The sequence below is a fragment of the Ailuropoda melanoleuca genome, chromosome 4 (genome assembly GCF_002007445.2).
Source record: "Ailuropoda melanoleuca isolate Jingjing chromosome 4, ASM200744v2, whole genome shotgun sequence".
Lineage (NCBI taxonomy): Eukaryota > Metazoa > Chordata > Mammalia > Carnivora > Ursidae > Ailuropoda > Ailuropoda melanoleuca.
Window position 1 is genome coordinate 59009191 of NC_048221.1, and position 24745 is coordinate 59033935.

Genomic DNA, 24745 nt, shown 5'->3' on the forward strand with positions numbered 1-24745 from the left:
TATTTGTAGTTAGCATTTCCCTAGGCTGATTTCTTAATCTATTTCTCTCAACTACCTAAAATATAACTTCCCACACTAGTAGACACACAGTGGATGCTGAGTGAAATATCTCCGTCTAACAAACCTGCATTCATTTTTATCCTAGCTCCTTTAAATAAAAAAAAGGGAGCAGGGTCTTCCTTTGGGTCCTGGATGAACAACCATAAAAATAATTGTTCATCTTTCATACTGTATAAATAACTTTCCATTATACCACCAACCATAACGCTAGGTTTATGCTTTTACCACGGAGATTCTCAGTAAAAATTAATAAATCGGTCTCTTCAACCATTCAGTGGGCTCCAGACTGCTTGTACTTCCTCTCAGAAAAAAAAGCAAAGACATAAACAATCCACCCTTTAATCTCTCAGTTTTTTTAGATACCAAAGGGAGAGCAATACTAAGGATTCAAGGTACTTTACCAATTCACATTTAAGCGTTTGAATGAACTACAAAGCGGTGTTGTGCAATGCTTTCTTTCATCAGAATAACATCTTAATGATGAACCCACTTTATCTCCAGATGAGCAGATATCCAAATCATCTGGTGACAAAAAAGAAAATAGCAGAGATTACTAAAATCGGATACTAATCTCATTCTAGGCCTCTAAAGGTAAGGCAGCAAAATTACCTAATGATTTCTTATCTGTATGTCTCTGCAATGCAAACTTCAGAAAATAGGCATCAAATCTTGTATTTATATAGCACTTTACTGATTTCAAAATGCTCTTTCATTTATTACCTTATTTGATCTTAGCAACAACCAGCTTACTACGAAGAAAGCAAAATAGGTGTCTTTCACCCTATTCTAATGATGTAAAGTCTAAGGACCAGAGAAGTTACGTGAATTTATCTGAGTAACAGAACCAGCAAATGGAAAGATTAAAATTCAGAATCCAGTTTTCTTTCTACCTAATCATTATATTTCATCAGTCCTCAAATATTAAACATTTTATCATTTTATATGTTTTAAACACTAAACATTTTTTTTATTAGATACAGAGAGAGTAAGAGTGGCGAGTCAGAGAGAAAGGGAGAGAGAATCTCAAGCTGACTCTGTGCTGAGCATGGAGCCCAACACAGGGCTTGATCTCACAAGATCCTGAGATCCTGACCTGAACCGAAACCAAGAGTCAAGACACTTAACTGACTGCACCACCCAGGCGCCCTTAAACACTAAACATTTTAACAGACTATTAGCCTATGTCTAAATTCAGCGACTAAAAGGCAAAGAGAGCTTCTCTAATAAGAAATTTAGAAATATTTTTAAAAATTTTTTTGGAATTACCTGATTTTTAAAAAATTAGTTTCAGAGGTAGAACTTAGTGATTTAACAGTTGCATATAACACTCAGGGCTCATTATGTCAAGTGCCCTCCTTAATGCTGATCACCCAATTATCCCTTCCCCCGCCCCCAACACCCTCCAGCAACCCTCAGTTTGTTTCCTATAGTTAAGAGTCTCTTATGGTTTGCCTCCCTCTCAATTTTCATCTTATTTTATTTTTCCTTCCCTTCCCCTATATTCATCTGTTTTGCTTCTTAAAGTCCATATGCGTGAAATCATATGGTATTTGTCTTTCTCTGACTTACTTCGCTTAGCATAATACTCTACAGTTCCATCCATGTCGTTGAAATGTATGCATCCCTGTCTACGTGCATGTTTACCCCATCAGAAATTAAATGGGCTATATTTTTTAGTTATATTTTAAAAAGTTGGAAATTTTAGGGCAAATTTCAAAACTAGAATACAATTTTAAGATATTTTTAAGACACTAGACTCAGTAATCACCAGGTTTTTTTTTTTTCATACTGAAGGAATGTTTTGGAAGTGTTTACAAAATTTCAAAATGAAATAAACTGGAAAAAAATGAAATTCTCTAATCTACCAACTGATAACTTTTAAACTTTTAGAGATACTGTTTCTGCTGCTATCACCTCAAAATGCGATTATTATACTTACTAGTAAAAATGTCACTGAAGAAGTATCAACAAATCAAAAGACTAATGGTTAAATAGCTATATATATATTAGTTTCAAATTACCACATAATGTTCCAACCCACCCAATCTCACATTATAATTATCTTTATCAAGTACATTTGATAAATTCTTCCAGTGCAACAATTATTACCCCTGTAACTTGGAAAGTTTATGCCTTAAAAGAATAGCAATTAGTTTTCTTTACCTAATATACTGTTTAATTTTTAACATTTTTAAAGGCAAAAATGTTGTAACTGAAACACCAAAAAGAATTCATTCAATTTGATTTTACCCCCCAAAATCTTGATTACTATTAGTTCATTACCCAAATGAAAAAAGCTTGGTATCACAAGATATCTAGCACTTAGTCTTCAGCCTAAACATTTTTTAAAATGTTTTCTCTCAAATTAAATTTGTTAAAACCTCCAAATATACATCAGCCTACCTGGGGAGGTTAGCGATCTTCTCTTCCATTCAGCCTGATCAAAATCTGAAAAATCATACTTAAAAGAAAAAGACATATTTAACTTATACACTAAGAATCAACCTATAGTCTCAAAAGAGTTCCCCACAAATTATGTATTAAGTACAAGAGATAATTACAAAGGTTAGAGTGGACAAATCTGATAGACACTACCTTAACCCAGCGGTCAAAGTTAATATCACCAAAAATGGGACAAAGCAACATCACATGCCTCCTAATGAACAGGAGCAACGCATACATCACTGCTGCCAAAAATGCATAAAACCCCTATCTATCTAATCATACGGTGTATTCACCAGAGAAATTCAGTTGTCCTAGTCTTCAAAAATACCAACATTACAAAAGGCAAAGACTTAAGAACCTGTTCCAGAATAAAGGCAACAGAAGAGAAAACCAAACGCAATGCTCATTTTTAGATTGTATCTGCACCGGAAAAAAAATTTCACAAAGGACATTATTGAGATAATTGTTGAAATTTTAATATGGACTATACATTGCATATTATTGTATAAACGGTCTCTTTTAATTCGTTCCTGTGGATATATAAGAGAATATCCTTATTCCTAGAAAATACAATCAAGTATTTATATTTGGGGATAAAAGTATCACAGTGCCTGCAAGTTACCCTTCAACAGTTCAGGGCGAAAATCTGTGTATGTAAAGTCAAAACTAGGAAGATAATAACGCAAATGTGGCAAAATGTTAACAACTGGTGAAGCCAAACGAAGTGTTCAGAAGAGTTCTTTGAATTCTTCCAACTTTAAGTTTGGAATTACGTCCAAATAGGAAGGTTTTTAAAGGAATTAAAATTGCTTTTTGAACTCCACACAAGTCACCGTAAATAAAAGCGTCATACCACCATGTCTGATACATCATAAACCTTCAAGAGTTTACGGTGAAGGAATTTTCCTGATAGAGAACTTGTTTTTCCCACATACGGAGCATCTGCGGCCACAAAGGACTTCCGCTCCTCAGGCTACCTTTCGCCAACCCGGCTTCCAGCAGAGCGGCTCGAGGCCCGCAGAGGGGCGCCCGGGGGCCTTCCGCACCTCGGCGCGGAGGCTTCGGACGCCGCTGCCGGGCGAGCGGTTTCACACCTGCAGGAACTGGCCCACGGACACAGGGACCGGCCGAGGTGAAGGGCGAGCCCTCACCTCGGCGAAGCGGCTGCCCCCTAATCCGTAGCGGCTTTTGAGACGCTCCACTACCAAATCCTGCCCCGGCGGCTTCACTAGCCTCGGCTCCATGGCGCGCCGATGCCACCGTTGTCTCCCGGTGCGCAGCTTCAAACACGAGGCGGCGGGGAGCGCAGGGGCGCAGCTTGCGTAACGGAACGGCGACGTGACGCACGGCACGCCCCGCCCCTCGGGGTCAAGCGCAACGCCGAGGAGGGCGGGGGGCGGAGGGCGGAGGGCTCCCAGGAGCGCGGCCGCTTAAGCGGAACCCGGGAGCCGCCAAAGGCGGAGGCGAGGGAGAAGCGCGCAAATTGGAGTCCCTCTGTCTCTCACTCTTTATACTATGTTACAGACGTTTTTAATGACTAATCCTTTTACTACTGAGTTATTCGGGCTGATAAATGGCGTTTTATCTTAAAAAGTTTTTGCTGCTTGTTTTCCTCGGTCGTGTCCAAGGCACCGAAAAATACGATCGTCCCCAGCAGACACCTTAGCAGGTGTGGCCCCTCACAGGAGGGCGCTCAGCCATAGCCTCAGGCACTCCCATGGCTTCGCGGGAAGACCCCACTTTCTCCGTTACCTGTGCGCCTAGCATGCATGTGGGAATGCGCACACGCTACGTCCACAGACGACGTGCCACCAGGATGGACCAAACCTGACTGTGGCAACCCCCTCTTGCCTCTAATACAGCTTACGTGTATTTAGGGTGCGTTTGGACATACGAAAATAAAAAAAAAAAAATCGGAATGGCTTTTACTAACTAAAAAGAGGCAAAAATCAAGAACATATCGTACTGCAAAGCAAAGAATGCTCAAAAAGGACTACTCCCTCATTTCCCTTGCCATTGACCTGGGTTCCATATGTGTATTAAAAACCGGTATTAGAATGTAAGTTCCCTGTACGAATGTAATGAATGTAAGAGCATGTACTTTTTTTAACAGCTTTTCCCAATACCTAGAACAGGGCCAAACATTTATAGGTGCTCAATATTTATTGGGATGGTATACCAGCCTAAATCCTCTATTAAACAGTCTAACTGAAAGGAGTAACTGAATAACCACTTAATTTCTCTCATTTATACAATTAAACTACAGTGATCCTTTATTTTTCTAAATTGTGAATGTTCAACAGCACGTCTGGACCAACAAATCCTAGATTCTCTGGAATATCTTTCAAGTTCTTCAAATGCCAAAGTTTTAGAAGATCATTTTAATAAAGTAGTTACCTGAAAATTATACCAATACTCTTTGACATCAAATATTACTTCGTGTACAAATAATTTTTATACTCTGTTTTAAACAGATTTCTAAAGACAATATAAAGTCGAGCCAGTTGGGGGAAAAAGTACATGTCGTTGTCGATTTATACTACATCAGCAATTAAATAACAAAGAGAAATCACAAAGTCCTTTCCTGAAATGTGACACAAAGTCTTTGTCATTAATGCCCCAAACCATCTTTTAATCATCTTTGGAATACTAATACTGGAAAACAGTTTACATGTCATTTAATAAAATTTTTGGTCCAAGCATTAACTTTTAAAGCTCTTTAATTCATAGTCTTAATGTTTTAGGACAGCACAGAAAATAGCGTAACCTGATTTCTCTAAAAAATATCTAAGGTACACACTTGCCTTTGCTTGGAATTTATTCTAAAATTATGATAAAGGCATGAGCTGTCCCAGCTGAAAAACTACAACACACTTTATATCAACTTATATTACACAGGTCTCCAAAGAAGCCAATTCTTAATATTAAATGTGCATATATGTAGTCCACGGTGTTCTTTTTTTTTTTTTTTAAAGATTTTATTTATTTATTTGACAGAGATAGAGACAGCTAGCGAGAGAGGGAACACACGCAGGGGGAGTGGGAGAGGAAGAAGCAGGCTCATAGCAGAGGAGCCTGATGTGGGGCTCGATCCCGTAACGCCGGGATCACGCCCTGAGCCGAAGGCAGACGCTTAACCGCTGTGCCACCCAGGCGCCCCAGTCCACGGTGTTCTTAAAGGTTCAGGTAATTTCAACTGATACAGTGGACTAGGTTTAAACAGTTACCTAGCTTTGTGGCCAAGTGGATTTAGTTACAGTATTCCATCACTCATTATACACACCACACATGACATCCCCCTCCTCCTCTATCTGGTGGCTGAACAGGTATTATATGATAACCTATTTCCAAATCCCCAAACAACGGAATAAATGCCACTTCCACTAAACAAAATGAGATGGGAAGAACACAGGAGGGTAGAAGGCAGTCACTGTTGGTAATCAGAATACACAAAATTTTGTGCTCTAGATTCTTTGTAGCTATATATTCAATAGGCTGATGAGAACATCTCCCCCTCTCTCCCTGGCCACGCCCCTCTGCGGCCTTTTTAGCAGTTTGCCTAACTTTTGATACTAGTCATTCCCAAATAAATTTTGTGTGTATGTACCAAACTTGAAAAGAAGTCGCTTTCTTGGGAGCTTTGGAAATATGTGGCAGTCTGATTTACAGAACTTTAATTGTCCTCCTTACTTTGGCTCTAGAATGAACAGACAACTAGATGCACAAGTAATAAATTTTTTAAATGTCATGGCTGTTAACAATTGTCACTTTATTTTTGCTACAAAATTCACCAGAAAAAGGTACTGCAACAATCTAGTATAAAGCAAATCTTTAACCAAAGAACATGGTATAGACCTTTTTAAAATAGTCATACTTTATCACAATAACTGCAAGGGAAAATTCAAGTTCTATCAGAACCAAGCTGCAGTTTGAGGTAGTAGAAACAGATGACAGAAAAGTTAAAAAACAAAAACAAAAAAAACTAAGGAAATACTTGTTTAAAATGTAAAAATTAATTTAATACCTTTGAAAGGGCACAGGAAACTACATATCATTTTAAGAAAAGAAGGTACTCTACTTAAAAGTTAATTTAACTATACAGGAGGTGCAAGGATTATAGAAGAGCACTTTGGTTAAGTCTCTACCCTCTGTGGCTCTACCCATTCATAAGGGAGTCTCTATGCATAAATGAGCACACCAATCGTTAAAATTACCAAATATATTTCAAATCTAAAATAAAAATTATCCAAGTTGTGGTCCCTTTATTCAAATTTTAAGTTTATCCATGCAGGAAGTCCAATATCTTAAAAGGTAAAATTAAATTGCATATATCATATTCCTTCAATAGTCTGAGAAGGTCTATTGCTTTTAACAAGATTAGTATTATTCCATTTTAATACAGATATGTCAGGAGTACATAAACACAAGTACACCTGATTTACACCAGTGTTTAAACTTTTATTTCACACCATGCAAGGTCAATTATAACACATTAAAAAGTGACAACAGCTATAAGCTGCAATTTTACATTTATACATTGGAAACGTCCATTTTCAAAAGCTGAACATAATTACCATATTGTCACAACAGCTAAGCTTCAATTCAACTGTTTATACAGGTAAAATTTACTATGAAAAACAATGATTTTATATCTGTCCACATTCTGTGATACTAATTTTTCGACTAACAGACCCTTTAGGAGACCCAAATGATTCAATCTTTTTCACCGTATCCATGCCATCCTTAACAAACCCAAATACTACATGCTTAAAGTCCAAATGTTCTGCTTTTTTCAGTGTTATAAAAAACTGAGAATTATTGGTATCCCGACCTCGATTGGCCATTGACAGTAACCCAGGACCAGTATGTTTCACATCAAAATTTTCATCTTCAAATTTATCTCCATAGATAGACCGTCCTCCTGTTCCATCATGTTTGGTGATATCTCCCCCCTGAAAGAAGATTTCAATTAATAAGAATTCTGAATAAAATAATAAAATAGACACAGATCTACCACTACACATTAGTCCTAAAAACAGCTTGAGAATGTGGTTTGAAAACTAAGAAATACCCATTTTTGAAAGACAAAAATGAAAAGGTCTTTTTCCCACCTTCAACATCTAGCATGTTTCAAGGTATTAGAAATTTGAATCATTTTAGGTTGAAAGTTTTTGTGGGGACAGAAGTTCGGTGGTGACACCAACTAATATACAGAAAAGCTAAAGAAATCTTAAGAAAATTCCAGGTGAAGAGAAGCACTCAAATTTCCCAAGTTAGTACAGTTCACTTTTCTAGATTTCAACTGTGATATACAATTAAATACCTACTTGGCAAACAAAATCTGGAATTACTCTGTGAAAAATGGAGTTCTTGAAGCCAAAGCCTTTCTCTCCAGTGCAGAGTGCTCTGAAGTTCTCGGCAGTCTGAGGAACAATGTTTGAAAATAATTCCATGGTTATACGTCCTAAAGGTTCATCATCTGCACAAACATCAAAAAACACCACAGGATTTGTCTCCTTCGATAACTCTGCTGTCAGTGATACTTGTCCTTTCTGGAGTTTCAATAAATTCTGTTGACATTCTTCAAATTTTTTTTTAAAACAATCAGCCATTTCTTTGGTCTTAAACCTCACTGCAAGCTGTTCCACTTTGGCTTCTCCATCTATTAAACAACAAAACAACACAGGGATGGACCTTAATATCAAAATAACGGTTATAAACTGTCTTACATATTTGTTATGGATTTTAGAAAAGTCCAAAAAAGTGAAAAGTAGCATTTGAATGTAGAACTCACCAGCATAATCTGAGGCAGTCCAAACTAAAGCATTGTTCGAAACATTCAAGGGTTTTAATTCCATTGTTTTTGTGATAACATGGTTTGCACACACTTTAAAAACCTGGTCTCTTCTCATTAGGATCCGATAGTAATTCTTCATTGTATGCCAAAGAATCTTTATGTCTCCTACACCACGCTCCTTCCACTGACTGACCTCTCGATCCCATCTATACAATTTGGCTCTCTCTTTAAATAAAATTTCTTCATCTTCTTCTCCAGATTTTACTTCTACCTATGACAACAGATAAAATTATAAGCTGCTGCTTTTAACATATTACATAACAAATTCCAAAGATCCAAATTCCTCATGATATTGTCTTTGCAATGACATTAACGGAATTTGAACTACAGTATCAAGATAAATGGTAATATCCAAGGGCTAGGAATATATTTGATTTGGATGAAGCAGTAAAGACCTGATCTGTCATGACCATTTCTCTTATATAGTATTCTTCCTCCTTTTGGAAAGTAAATACATTCTTTTATAGGACAGAAGAGGTTTCAAAAAGTATTCTTAAAGAGAAATATTAACTACTGATTGTAGTTGAAAACTGACAAAGTAATTGCCTAAAATACCATTCTTGTCCAGCAAATGTAGTTAACTTTTTATTGAAAGAATTTTGGCAAGTAAGAGATTGGATACGTTTTTACTCCCAGAATTATGTTATGAAAACAAGATATTCTAAAAACATATGGAAAAACTTAGTTCTTCCCAACAATTTCATGTAGAATTTATATATATATATAAAATAAAGTACATATATTACATATATATAAAATAAATAATAAAAAGCTTCCATTTGAAGGGTAAATATTCTGAAAGAAATGCAAACAAAGTTAGTCCTACAAATCAAGCCTACGTCAAGTTTTAAACTTAAAATGTGAAGTTATTAGTAAGCGTTCCATTCTTTAATATTTACCTCGGGTAATGACACTATTGGTTCAAAATGGATATCTTCATTGTGAACTACTTCTTCATCACTACCATCTTCATCTTCGCCAACTTTACTAGTGGACTGTGCTCCAAACACAGCTGCTCCAGTATTTGCCCACTGGAAATTTTTATCTGATGAATAAATTAGGATATTTAAACAGTGGTATCTAATTTTATATGCTTTTAATCCCTGTTACTTTCTTGAGGCCTATAATTTCCAATGATATGACATATACTTTTAGTAAAAATGCTTAAAATTATATTACTCTGACAAGTTTAACTCATATAGTGGGCAGACAGTACATTTAGTACTGTTTATGCTTTGAGCTAAAAAGATAAGATCATCTGAACCTTAGGCAAATTTCATGATACTAAATTACCCAAGAACTTTCAATAATGAAGCATGTTTTTAAAAATATGTATCTTGGAACTTTGAAAAATTAGCTCAGCTCCAAAGGTAATTTTAACTTCATAAAACACTTTATCACATGTGAAAAATAACTTCTGAACCTAAAAATGTCCTCTCAAAAAGGGACACCTGCTACTTCTGAAGCCTAATCACATGTTTATAGCTTTTCTACCTCAACTTCTTCCTGAAGTAACTTGTGTTGCAGCTTAGATTTCTTGGCCAGGTGGTAGATGGTAGCACCGGGAGAAGCTCACTGACTCCAGCTATCCTCAAGGGATACTAGGCTACTAGGGCTGAAGACTCCCTGTTCCCATGCATTGAAAGAAAGACTGTTATTCTCTCTTACACCTTGAAGAAGATGAAAACTAGTTACTTCTTCATCCCCATCTCAACTGAGATGGCCCAGCCTGCTAATACATTCCTCACTATCCTAGAGGAAAGAAACACCTCTTAACTTTTCATCACTTGTTGATGAATCACTACCTTAGAAAATTCTACCTACATCCAGTGTTAAAAACTCTTAAGAAGGCAAAAATATCACAGATCATTCAAAAAGTAACTCAGCACCTTGAAGAGAGCACAAAGAGTACTATTTAACAGTAACTCCCTCAAAGCCAGATCTAGTGGGGAGAAAAAAAACAGGAAAAAAAACTTTAAAAAGAGACAGAAAACAAAAATTCTTAGGAAGATATTGCAAAAGAGGGATGCCTAGGTGGCTCAGTCAGTTAAGCAACTGACTCTTGACTTTGGCTCAAGTCATGATCTCAGGGTTGTGAGATCGCACCCCAGAACAGACTCTGTGCTGGGCGTGAAGCTAAGATGCTCTCTCCCTCTCACTCTGCCCCCCACTTGCATGTGTACACACACTCTCTCTTTCCAATATCTCTCTCTTAAAAACAAAAAACGAAGAAGAGAAAACAAAATTGGTTCAGGATCTCCCAAGCAGAGAAAATTTTTAATTATCCCCAAAGACCCTAGGAAAGGTTTGGAAGAAAATTCCAAAATGTCTCAATGGTTCTTAATAAATTATTAGAATCACACAGGAACTCTTGTAAGGTATCAATGCCTGGGCTACCATGCCCAAAAGAACCCAATAGGTGTTTAAAAAAACAAAAAACCTCCCAGGAAATTCTAATACGAAGCCAAGGGTTTTCTGAAAACCACTGCTTTGAAGAGACCAGGAGGAAGAATTTTACAGTAAAAATATAAAGATACACGTCAATAATACCAATTTCACAATAACAGTTCTAGGTAATAGTACACAGGAGACTTCCACTACGTGTCCAGGTTTAATGAAAACATTACAAAATCTGAAAGAAATATGATAAAAATAGTGATTATTGACAAAGGCAGGTGATTTCTAAACAGGAACACCCTTATTATTCTCTTAGATTCTATATTAAATATTACGCAACAGACATGTTCACATATCTATGTGAACAGAACTTGCAAAGAAAATGAATTTTTAAAAAAAGAAACAAAGGCACAGCAAAAAATGAACAGATAAAGAATCACCACAGAAAAAGAATATGCAAGATAACAAGGAGAAAAAAGATTCCTCTGAACTTAAAAAACCAACTACAACAAAAAATTTAAAATCAGAAAGGTCCATACAATGCCAGGAACAAGTTATTAAAAAAAAGAAAGAAAGAAAGAAAAAAAAGATACCCAATCCTGGTGAGATTTATGACCTCTTAAAAAAAAAAAAAACAACACTAATTTAAAGATACTTAATGACAAAATCTAAAGATAAATCAAAAACACAAACAAACGGAGAACTGACAAAACCAAAAGGTACTTCTTTGAAAAGGCAGCACAAATTCCTGTCAGATCTAAGATCAAAACAAAGAAAGAAATTTGTTTAACAAAGAGCTTGGTGAATCGTCTCACTGAAAAATGACGAGTGGTGATAAGGAGTAAATGTCCTGAGGTTGGAGTCTAGCCTATTTCACACTTAACTGCACAGTAGGGATAGAGCACTTTGAAAAGGTTACACTGAATAACAAGCAACCTAACACATTGGAAATTTTTTGTGTGTGGATAACTTTATCCACTATAGGGCTTATTATCCTCTGACTTCAGGCATTAAAACAAAAATAAAGCAACTTGACATCAGTGAAGCTATGAATTCCAGCATAACAAAAAAATACCTGAAGGTAATTTCTGAAAGTTTTACATGTGCTTCTGTAAGTGGAGGGTGTTGCGAAACAAGTGTAAGCATGTGAGAGGGAAGAACACTATTATGAATTAGATAAATCATGTAAGTATATATCTTCAATAATATTTATTCCACAATCAAGCATCCTGTATAAGAACAACTTAGGTGGTGCTATAATCAGATACATGGAAGTCATTATAAGAATGAGAAAGTAATATGCCAATAAACTTGAAACAATCAAGTAATGTATTATTTTCTACAAATGTAACAAAATGCACTAAAAACAGAAAACCACTGAAAAAGATGGGAAACCTCACCAACCATAAATTTATCATGATAAATTAGCACAACCCTTATATTCAAACTCAATCAAGGAAACTAGAAAACTATAAAATCATCTCCTTAAAAAATACAGATGCACAAATCTTGAAATAATAACAAAAACCAAATCCAAAAGTATAATTAAAGAACAATGCACCAAAATCAAGGTAATTCCAAAACTTTTGGTTCTACATTTCAGGATGGGGAAGACTATCAATAGGATTTATAGTGAATTAAAAGAAAATTTTTATGGTTTATATTAATAAATGTCAAAAATAATAGCAAAATACAGAAGCCCTTCCTTATTAAAACTCTAAACAAAATGGAAGGTGGATGGGGCGCCTGGGTGGCACAGCGGTTAAGCGTCTGCATTCGGCTCAGGGCGTGATCCCGGCGTTATGGGATCGAGCCCCATATCAGGCTCCTCCGCTAGAAGCTTCTTCCTCTCCCACTCCCCCTGCTTGTGTTCCCTCTCTCGCTGGCTGTCTCTATCTCTGTCAAATAAATAAATAAAATCTTAAAAAAAAAAAAAAAAATGGAAGGCGGAGATGAGGGAAGAAATGTCCAACTTAGTGACAACACTGTGGCAAAGGACTAGTTCTTCAGTTGTGCTTGATTCTGTAACATGATCATTAAAATCTCCCCTACTGATCTTACCTTTAGAACCAAAAGCAAAATCCCCAGAATTACTGGAAGCCAAGTCTGCAAATGACAGCCCTGTGCTACTTCCAAATCCAAATGAAACTGTTTTGCTTTCCACTGGCAAAAGGAAAAGAATGATTTAATATTTCATTTAATATATAATGAACATCAAAACTTTACCCAGGACCCAGCGGGAATGGGAGTGGGATGTTCTATGCTACCAAAGGGGTTGGGTGTGTGGTGTACAGTGTCTGTCTTGCGGTTATTTCTCTAAAGAAAAGTTACAAAATACACCCAATTTTGAACTTCCTCAGTATTAAGTTTACAGGTTCTATTCTCATGGAAAACTACACAAAAAGCATACCAAAAATCTTTTTTTAAAATGAAATGTAGATCTGTACTAAGCCAGATAATAGAGCTACACAGTTTCTGCTTTATAGAGTCTTCTATAATCTAAAACTAACATTCACTCACAGGTAGGGTTTTAGGAAAGATCTACATAAAAGAATTTTTCTGTTCTCTATTCTAAATAAGCTCACCAAAAAATGAACAGCTTACTTTTCTACAGTCACCAGGAGTTTGGGGGTCTTAATTCTGACAATGTGTAGATGATCTCTGAGAGTCCTAAAGCCTTACTTTCATTATCTGAAAGCATATGAGGTTTTAGGTCTGCAATTACTTCCTGTCTAACATATTAAGACTCTCAAGTGCCTATAATTGTAGTAATTGTGCATTATTCAAGACTACTTCTGAAACATGGGGCGCCTGGGTAGCGCAGTCGTTAAGCGTCTGCCTTAGGCTCAGGGCGTGATCCCAGCTTTTGGGGATCGAGTCCCACATCAGGCTCCTGCGCTGGGAGCCTGCTTCTTCCTCTCCCACTCCCCTGCTGTGTACCCTCTCTCGCTGGCTGTCTCTCTGTCACATAAATAAAATCTTTAAAAAAAAAAAAAAAAAAAAGACTACTTCTGAAACAAATTACGTAATACAGACAAGCAATTATAAAGGAATATAATTTAAAAGATTCCCCACTTCTAATATCAACTGAAATGGAAAAACAAGGAGGAAAGCATATCAGATCTTAATTACTATAACTGATTAAAATTTAATGAAGCAGGTAGAGAAAAAGACATTGAAGTAGTATCAAAAATTTAACCACCTTATGGTAATATCTACAATTACTTCATATATAAATTGTAATATACTTCAATGATAATTCAAATAATATTCAAATGAGACCATTATCACAAAGAAAATCTCCACATAAACAAAACTATTGTCATTTATTCTCAGGTAGAAAGGTCAGAGTCACAATGCTTCATATTCCTTAAAAACTACAACTCTAACAATAAAAATACATTGTTTATTATCTTTGTTGACAAGGCAGTATAATTTTCTGGTTATTATTACAAATATCTCATGCTCTTTTATACATTTCAAAATGTGTTTTTTAAGGGGAGGGAGTTTTTAGAATTGACATTTGAGTCTATTTTCTCAAACATACATGTAGGTAGGTGCACCTTATATAATGTATGCCTAGAAGGTTTTTTATAGACATATCAAATTTTACCTTGGCTTGTAGAATCTGCATCATTTTCCTTTCTAGTAGACAAATCTACAGGTCTGTCCACAGTTCCAGAAGAAATAGGTGGTGAACTAACAGATTTGGTAATAAAATCAGGTTCTTCAGATTTACATAAAAAGGGTACAGTCACTGTAGTCCCACTTGTATACACACTGTCAGCCGTGCTAGTTATTTCCACATTCTGGGATTTCTGCAAAGAGGAAGTAACAAATAACCATGCCATTAAATACTGACTGACAAAACGGATCACATATCCTATTTTAAAAGAAATTGAGGACTTGGGCGTTCTGGACAAAATGGAATAAGCACACTTCACCCACTCTCTCCCATTCCATGCTCCATCCCATCTTTCCCAATGCCTACGACTGAACTGGACTGAAACAGATAAAGCAAGTACAAAAAGCCTCTGAAAGGTGGATGAAAGCAGGAGGATTAAGAACTCCAAGACCTGAGGTATAAACTGGTGGTAAGAACCTTCCAGGGTTTTTCCTTCCCCACCAACCTATATTCCAACCTGGGTGCTAGAGCAGTTCCAAACCTGAAGCTGCCAATGACAGAGATGGAAAAAAGTCCCCAAAAAAAGCCAACTCTTCCTGGCCAGGGGGTGGGGGATGTCATGAAATGAACCAGGTATTGACTGATCAGAAAAAAACTTTAAAGAAGCTATTGTAACAGTGCTCCAGGGTGTAAGGACAAATACTCTTTAAAACAAATGAAAAGATAACAAGTTCTCAGCAAAAAAAAAAAAAAAAAAAAAAATTGGAGGTATAAAAAGAGTCAAGTGGGAATTTTATAACTGGAAAATACAGTAACAGAAAGCTCACATGAACACTTACCCAAAAAAGACCACATTCTGGCCCATAAAACGCCACCTCAACAAATTCAAAAGAACAGAAATCAAAGAAAGTATATACTTGATCCACAAAGGAATTAAACTAGAAATTATTACCAGAAATATAGCTAGAGAAATCCCAAATATTTAGAGACTAAACAACACACTTTTTAAAATAAAACATGTATCCAAAGGTCTCTAGATAAATTAAAAATATTTTTGAATATGAAACAACTTATCAAAACTTATAATATGCAACAAAAGCAAGAAAGGGAAACTTTATACAGTACTGAATGCATATATTAAGAAGATCAATGGGGGGGCGCCTGGGTAGCGCAGTTGTTAAGCACCTGCCTTCGGCTCAGGGCGTGATCCCGGCATTATGGGATCGAGCCCCACATCAGGCTTCTCCGCTGAGAGCCTGCTTCTTCCTCTCCCACTCCCCTGCTGTGTTCCCTCTCTGCTGGCTGTCTATCTCTGTCACATAAATAAATAAAATCTTTAAAAAAAAAAAAAAAAAAAGAAGATCAATGGGGTGTCTGGGTGGCTCAGTCAGTTAAGCGCCTACCTTTGCGTGGGGTCATGATCACAGGGTTCCTAGACTGAGCCCCGCATCTGGTTCCCTGCTCAGTGGGAAGTCTGCTTTTCCCTTTCCCTCTGCCTCTCCCCTGGGCTCCTGCTCTCTCCCTCTTTCTCAAAAAAAAATAAAATCTTTAAGAAAAGGAAAAAAAAGATCTAAAATCAAAGAACTTTCACCTTAAGAAACTAGAGAACAAAAAGCAATATAAAATTAAAGCAAAAAGAAAAAATGAAAAGTATAGCAGAAATCAATAAAGCAGGACATTAAGAGAGAAAAAAATCAACAAAATCAAAAGCTGATTTTTTTAGAGGATCAATAAAAACTGATAAACCCCTAGTAGGTTAACCAAGAAAACAAGAAAGAAGATGCAAATTATTAATATTAGAAATGAAACAAGGGGCGCCTGGGGGACTCAGTCGGTTAAGCGTCTGCCTTCCGTTCAGATCATGATCCTGGGGTTCTGGGATTGAGCCCCCTCATGTGGCTCCCTGCTCAGTGGGGAGTCTGTTTCTCCCCCTCCCTCTGCCGCTCTCCCTGTTCATGCTCTCTCTTTCCAATAAATAATAAAATCTTAAAAAAAAAAAAAAAGAAATGAAACAAGAGCCATCACTACTCACTTTTAAGTGATAGATATTAAAAAGGTAATAAATTTTAATGAATTTCATGAACACCATTATACCCACAAATTTGATAAAATAGATGAAATGGACCAATTCCTTGAAAGACACAACTTACCAAAACTCACAGAAGAAACAGATAATCCGAATAGGCCTACCTCTATTAAAGAAAATGTATCACCAATCAATTAACATCCTTCCAGGACCAAATGGTTTCAGTAGTGAGTTCTATCGAACATTTAAGAAATAATAGCAATTCCTACAATGTCTTCTAGAAGACAGAAGCAGAGGGAACACTTTCTAACTACGTACATTAAGCAAAAATTAACAGGAGAAACAGACAAATCTACAATTATGCCTAGCAACAGTCTTCTCAGTAATAAAAAGAACAAAGAAACAAAAAATTAGTCAAAGATATATTAAGACTTGGACAACACAGCATCAACTAGTTTGAGCTAATTAACATAGAACACTACCCCAAAAGAGCAGACTACACATTCCTGGTGCACAACAATCACCAAAACAGCCTTAATTAAGCCTACACTGAAATTACTCAAAGTATGTTCACAGACAGTAATGGAATTAAACTAGAAATCAATAACAGAATGATATTTGGAATATCGCCAAATATTTGGGAGCAACATACTATCTAATGCATGTATCAAAAGAATAGATCAAGGAAAATAAATATTTTTAACTGAATGAAAATGAAAATACCACATAGTAAAAGTTTGGGGAGGGAGCTGAACAGTTTTAGAAAAAAAAACTTAACAGCATTAAATACACTAGAAATGAAGAACAGTCTTAAATCAGTCATTTAGGGTTCCACTTTAAGAAACTAGAAAAAGAGCAAAATAAATTGCAAACAACCTTCCATGGATCAACGAGTAAACTGATATATCCACAGAATGGAACACTACTTAGGAATAGACAGGAACAAACTATTACTACACACACAATAACTTGGGACAAATCTCAAGCGCATTATGCTAAGTGAAAAATGCCATTTTCAAAGATTATATATTGTAGGATTTCATTCTTATGTTCAGTCTGGAAAAAGCAAAAATACAGAAACAGAAAACAGATCAACAGCTGCTAAAAGATATGGGTAGGAGAAGATCTGAATACAAAGGGACGATACGAAGGAAATCTGGGGAGGTGTTGGAATTATTCTATGTATCTTGTCTGTCGTGGGAATTACAAGAATTCGGGCACGTGTAAGAACTTGGAGAAAACAGACACACACACACAACAAAAAGTGAATTTTACTTCTATAAATAAAAAAAAATTACCACAAATGAACAAAGTCCTTAACATACCCGAAGCACAAGGAAAAGAAAATTCACTCTGTCAAATGTCTTATGCTATCAACAGTATCATTCCTAATAGCCAAAAGGTAAAACCAACCCAAATGGCCATCAACAGATGAATGGATAAATGAAATGTGATATATCCATACAATGGAATATTATTCAGCCATAAAATCAATAAATGCATATATATGCTACAATGTAGGTATACTTGAAAACATTAAGTCAAAGAAGCCAGACACAAAATGCCATATATCATCATGAGTTATTTATATGAAATGTCCACAATAAGCAAACATATAGAGACAGAAAGTCCATCAGTGGTTTCCAGGGCTGGAGGAGCTAGGGGGAAATGCAGAAGGGTGGTAACTGCTAGAGGTTAAAGGTTTTCTTGGGGTGATGAAACTCTTCAAAATTGATTCTGATAATGGTTGCACGACCATGTGAATATACTAAAAAACCACTGAATTGTATACTTTTTTTTTTTTTAAGATTTTATTTATTTATTTGACAGAGACAGAGACAGCCAGCGAGAGGGAACACAAGCAGGGGGAGTGGGAGAGGAAGAAGCAGGTTCATAGCAGAGGAGCCTGATGTGGGGCTCGATCCCATAACGCCGGGATCACGCCCTGAGCCGAAGGCAGACGCTTAACCGCTGTGCCACCCAGGCGCCCCTGAATTGTATACTTTAAAATGGGTGGATTATATGGTATGTGAATTATATCACAATAAATGTTAGCCGTAGATTGCTTGGGTGAGGGGAATGGGTTTTAATTCAGTTCCTAATCCAGCCTCACCTTAGAGTCCTTGAATGGAAAACTCAATACAAACAAATCAAATTACTTCTGTTTTGTTCAGTACTGTATCCCCGATTGTCAGCACAGTGCTAGCTCACAGTAAACGCTTATAAACAGAGTACACAGGCACTTTATGCAATGGATATCATATTCAAAATGAATTAAACTGAGTGTAAAGCAGGAACAATGCATTCCAAGAGTGTAAATCTACATCTCTCAGAGCATATTTTAGAGCTTTAATGGTTTTTAGTTTTCTGTTTCATCTCTGTGTTTCAAAGGGTACTTGCTCTCCTCCAAAACGTATACTTTATTGTGGCATTTTTTTTCAACTTTATAGAGACTTATCATATTTAACTTTGGTACCAAAAGTATTTTTGGATAGCCACTAGTACTACTATTTAATGAACACTATGAGAGTGTTACAGGGTATTTTAATTTATAACAATGATGAATGTTTTAAAATAATACAATTGTCACCTCAAATAAGGTATTTCAACTCTTATAAAACAGCGTGGTTCACAAAATACTGCCAAAAGATACCAAGTCCTTGTGCGCCAGCTAAAGTGGCACCACAAGGTAGAAAAAGAATAAATGATGTACAATTCAGTCTGTGCATCAGTACTGAAATTATTTTTCAGTTTTAAAGTTTTAAAATAAATTTTAAATCAATAACTAATTGTAAGTTTTGCACATAAGAGACCATGTTTAAATCACTGTTTAAATTTGTATAAGGGCGCCTGGGTGGCTCAGTCCTTAATCGTCTGCCTTCAGCTCAGGGCATGATCCCGGAGTCCTGGGATCAAGGCCCGCATCGGGCTCCTCCGCTGGGAGCCTGCTTCTTCCTCTCCCACTCCCCCTGCTTGTTTTCCCTCTCTCGCTGGCTGTCTCTCTGTCAAATAAATAAATAAAATCTTTAAAAAAAAATTTGTAATAATCCAAATTTTTATTAATATGACTGTACTGTACTTGTTGAATGAATAACTACATGATAAAGCCTCTAGCAGCTAGGAATTAAAGTAACAGCCATTAAATACCATGTACTTCCAATGAGTCCAGGGAAACTGTTGAGTGATTTGAAATACACTTTAGATTGAACACAGTGAGGCCACTGCTGCAAAAACTTCAGAATTCCACAAATAAATCTATTCGGTTATAAATAAGAAAGTGGTATCGTTACATCAGCTCATGGTCATTAATTATATGTGTACTGATGAATTAAGTTTAAACCTACACATCCCAGGTGGCCAGCTAGACTCCTCACTCAGATTATGAAGAACAATAAATTTCTTACAGACTCGGGCCATGTGTTACACCACATCTCTCTCTAGCCACATATCCTTTAAATAAACCAATACATTTGTAACTAATTCCAGGGCTCTACTTCATTTTAACCATATCTCTAACAAAAACAAAAACAAAAAAACAAAAACAAAACAAAACAACAACAAAACAGTATTACTTCAGGGGGCGGGAACATTGTGAATACATGCCAATATTAGATTGTAAGCAATTACTAGACAGGGACCTTGTCTTCTATTTTCTGTGGAATACAAATTAAGATAACCAAGGTGTTGGGGGGTTGGGATAGGCTGGTGATGGGTATTAAGGAGGGCACATATTGCATGGTGCACTGGATGTTATACGCAAATAATGAATCATGGAACATTGCATCAAAAACTGGGGATGTACTGTATGGTGACTAATATAACAAAATGAAAATTACAGACCTCAATCTGAAAAAAAAAAAAAAAAAAAGATAACCAAGGTGTTGATAGCTACTAAAATTATCACTACAAAAGTAATCAAATCATGAAATAGATAAAGTAAGGTATAGGCCAAGGGAACTAGGTCTCAAATGTTATTTCCTAGTCACTCTGCCCACCACAGAATAAACCAACTTGCATGAAAAATGAACTACTTAGGGGGCGCCTGGGTGGCATGGCGGTTAAGCATCTGCCTTCGGCTCAGGGCGTGATCCCGGCGTTATGGGGATCGAGCCCCACATCAGGCTCCTCCGATATGAGCCTGCTTCTTCCTCTCCCACTCCACCTGCTTGTGTTCCCTCTTTTGCTGGCTGTCTCTAGCGCTGTCAAATAAATAAATAAAATCTTAAAAAAAAAAAAAAGAAAAATGAACTACTTAATATCATTCTTAGTATTGCGGTAAACACTCCTAGGGATATCTGCTCAGTCCATCTCTCCCATCCCCACAAAAATCCAACATATACATAAGGGGTGAACCTTTACAGTCCTCTATGTAGAACAAAATTCCTCTTTCTCTGGTCAAAGCTGATTGGTAGATCCTAATCCATTTTCTTGCCATAACACATAGGTGCTCTTACTTGAGAGTCCTGAACTTTCTGAAATTCTGATTGAAAGTCTTCCCCATTTCCATTGTCTTCATCAGTATCACTGCAGACTCCACAAAAAAATGTAGGTGGAAGCTTTAATGTATCTGCTTTTGCCTTCTCTTCAACTGTTGGTTTCTTTTCCCAAACAATAACACATTCTTTTTCATTATCTGAAAATCCCACAGAACACAAGCAAAAGAAAGTTACAAGAAATCCAACTACTCTCCAAAATGGTTCTCAATATAATCTACAGATTACAGACCCAGAGAGCAATACCTATGAATGGTAATGGAGAACAAGGATCACCAAGAAAACAATGTTTTACACTTCATATTATTTTCAAATATTTTAGAACACCAGAGAAACAGTACATAAGTAAAACTGGTAATTATAAAAATGATCAGATTAGAAGATTCCTGTTAAAAATTTTTAAAAATATTATAACTAGTGGGGCACCTGAGTGGCTCAGTTGGTTAAGCATCTGATTCTTGATTTCGGCTCAGGTCATGATCTCAGGGTTCTGAGATTGAGACCCACATCAGGCTCCGCGCTGGGCACGGAGCCTGCTTAAGATTTTCTCTCTCCCTCTGCTCCTTCCCCCTCCCTTTCTCTCTCTCCCTCAAATGAATGAATGAATAAATAAAATTTGTAAGAGCATTATAACTAGTGATTTTAACATACCTGTTAGCTTTTCTTCTAATGGTCTACATTTTTCTGAGTCATCCAGATACAGTTTTCCATTAAGATTCTTGACAGCTGTTTCGAAATCTTCATCTTAAAGTTTAATTGATTTTATTAAACAAGGAATTTCTAATAAGTTTCAGAATTTTTCTAGCCAGAAATCTAGGAATTATCCTTCAACTTCATACTTTCCCTTACTCCCACATTGAAAGAACACAAAATTTTGCCAATTCTATATTCCTAATGCCTCCCTGTCATTACAGAAATTTCATTCAGGCTCTCCTCTTGTTTGAGCTACTCTACCATATCATTTTAGCTCATCTTCCAATCTCCACATCCCACAACCCAATCCTCTACACCACTAAACTCAACTGGTCCTACTGAAACTTTGAGCATGGAACTCCCCTACTTAAAGACTCTGATATGGCTCACAAAGTTTTCCATAATCAAACACCCATCTGCCTCATTACTCTCCCAGACCTCTAAGTCAACAGGGAAATTAGGACTGCTTTCAATTCTCAAAATGCCTGCTCAGCTTATGGATGCCATCCACAAAATCCTCACTTAATAAATGCAGTTGTTTCGATCATTACATCCATTGACTATTTACAACACATACAATGAGAATAAATATCCTACCTACAAGGGTTCTAAGAGGCAGACTTAAAATAATTTAACCATAACCCCCATTACTAAGATTAGCATGAAAAGAATGTGTTTAAAATAACAAAAGACTTACCATCCTCTTCTTCTTCGCTAATATAATCTGGTTTATTCTTATAGCAGAAGAAAGTTGGAGGAAGTTTAAGTTTGCTTGCAAGAGCTTTTTGCTCAGGGGTGGGTGTTAACTCATATACAATGAGAACATCATCATCTGAGGGAGGATCTTCAGGTTTTTCCTTCTCTTTTGCTATAAAACAAGTCCAAAAAATTATAAAGACAAGATATTAAATAGGTATTAACATCAATATCGTAACTGAAAACAAAACCACGGAACTTATCTTTAGGTTAAAACAGCATAGTGATGAAAAAACATAAACTCTGATGTGGACAGAGCTCTGTAAAGAATTAGAAGCCTGATTTAACGTTCTGTCAAAACCCTTAGCGAACACAGAATCTATTTAAAACCAAAAAAATACTTCCATTTACTCACTGATCATTGAAAAAAAATTACTTTTAATGGCTATAATTGTAAAAGGTATTTAAATAGTGCTGCCATAACCATATTTGGCATACCAAACAACAGTTTAGCAAAATACCCATGCATTTGCAACAACCAAAAAAACTTACAGAAATCATGAGCAAAGATTAGTATAAATATGAAACTAATGCAAAGCTAACCTTGATTAGTTCCTACAAGGGAAAGTTACTAATTGCCAAAGATGGCAGGTGATCAGAGTTACAACCAGTTTTGCATATTTCCAAGCATGATAACATATAAAACTAAATTAAAACCACTGTTATCCTAGGTGTAAGTAATACTGTAAGAATCTTAGACGATTTTTACAGATGAAAAACAACAAAAAAGCAAAACACAAAGAAAAAAGGGATTCTTAAAATACACTGTGGTCTATAAAGAGAAATATCTGGCAAAAGGAACAGATAAATCATGTACCAACTGGTGCTGTCCAATATGGTATCTTAGCCACATGTGGCCACGAAGCACTTGAAATGTGGCTAGTTTAAACTGAGTCCTGCTCCAAGTATAAAAATACACGCTGGGGGCACCTGGGTGGCTCAGCTGGTTAACTGTCCAACTCTTGATTTCGGCTCAGGTCTTGATCTCGGGATCATGAGATTGAGCCCTGTGTCAGGCTCCACACTCAGTGCAGAGTCTGCTTGAGATTCTTTGTCTCCTCCACTCTCTCTCTGCCCTTCCCATTTGTAAGCACACTCTTGTTGGCTCTCCCTCTCTCTCTCTCTTAAAAAAAAAAAACAAAAAGAAAAACAGAAACACACTGGACTTTGAAGACTTTGTACCAAAAAAAACAAAACAAAACAAAACAAAAAAACCCAGACTATGAAGTATCTCATTATTTTTTATACTGATTAGAACTTGAAATGGTATTTCAGATATAATGTAACTGAATAGATTAAAATTAATTTCACCTGCTTTTTTCCCCCACCTGTTTCTTTTTATTCTATTTTTTAATGTGACTATTAGAAAATTCTTAATTACATACACAGGTCATATTTGATCTGATCTAGATAACTGGAGCCCTTTTACAATGTTAAATTTGCCTTTTACTCTCCTCAATTAGAAAAACATCATATCAATTACAACACTCTTAAGATATAGATTCTTACTCCAATTCTGCTATTAGCTGGTAAAGACAACTTGGGAATTTCAGATAGCCTGCCCAGGCCTCAGTTTCCTCATGTTTGAAACCTCCATCTCTAAGGTCCTTTGGGACAGTGACATTCTTGGACTTGAAACAGAATAAGGTTCTTTGTCCTACATATCTGCTCTTAGGCCAGGGATTCTTAACTTAGGGTCCCAGAGTATGCATGCAAGTATGTGTCATTTATAGGAAAAAGTCCACACTTTTCACATTTCCCAAAGAATACATCCTTAAGAATGAGGGTTAAAAGCTTCTTTAGCTAGTATTGTGACTGAGTAAAGGGCCCCCAAATCAAGGACTGTCAAGGGCCCCCAAATCAAGGACTGTCATTTTATCATTGAACATAGTTGTGTTGCTCAAGATGTTATTAGAACCTACCAGAGTTTTCATTTCCCTTAACCTTGCTCTTGAAGGTCTTCAACAGATCCCCCACTTTCTATTATTCCACCCTAATACCATTTACTTTTATAACATACCAGGTATGTAATGTTTTGGCTGTTAAAAATGGCATCTACTTTCAAATAGGAATTTTTCTAAACCCTGTCCAAAAGGATAACCTTAAAGGGAAACTCTGTTCCATCTGTATACATGCCAGCAGACATCCTGGCTAAAGATAAATGTTAGAAAAAACCCAGGTCTTCATTAAGCAGAGCTGAAAATAAGAGAATAAAGAAGTACAAAGCAGCGAAAGGTAAAGACCAAATGGATCTACTCGAAATAATGCTGTACAACAGTGAGAAAACATGTCATTCAAGTACATTAAAAAAAAAAGCCCAAAACAGCATTAAAGGGTGTTATACACCACCAGTCAAAAAAAGTACTTGTTTAAACAGACATTCTTTTAACATG

At 36.4% G+C, this 24745-nt stretch overlaps 2 protein-coding genes across 2 annotated transcripts in view; both read right to left on the bottom strand.

Moving 5' to 3' along the window:
* CCDC138 (coiled-coil domain containing 138) overlaps window positions 1–4629 on the bottom strand; it is a 160299-nt gene extending 155670 nt beyond the window's left edge. Inside the window, exons 1-3 of the mRNA XM_034657263.1 lie at window positions 3657–4629; window positions 2464–2521; window positions 462–582 (exon numbers count right to left, since the gene is read on the bottom strand). Coding sequence (XP_034513154.1) covers window positions 462–582; window positions 2464–2521; window positions 3657–3749 — 272 coding nt within the window. The 5' untranslated portion in view covers window positions 3750–4629. The remainder of the gene's footprint in view (window positions 1–461; window positions 583–2463; window positions 2522–3656) is intronic.
* Window positions 4630–6253: 1624 nt separating this feature from the next.
* Window positions 6254–24745, bottom strand: part of LOC100484820 (E3 SUMO-protein ligase RanBP2) — a 78185-nt gene continuing 59693 nt past the window's right edge. The window contains 9 exon segments of the mRNA XM_034658906.1: window positions 6254–7457; window positions 7833–8167; window positions 8300–8573; window positions 9262–9407; window positions 12821–12922; window positions 14373–14577; window positions 20865–21043; window positions 21555–21647; window positions 22294–22464. Coding sequence (XP_034514797.1) covers window positions 7152–7457; window positions 7833–8167; window positions 8300–8573; window positions 9262–9407; window positions 12821–12922; window positions 14373–14577; window positions 20865–21043; window positions 21555–21647; window positions 22294–22464 — 1811 coding nt within the window. The 3' untranslated portion in view covers window positions 6254–7151.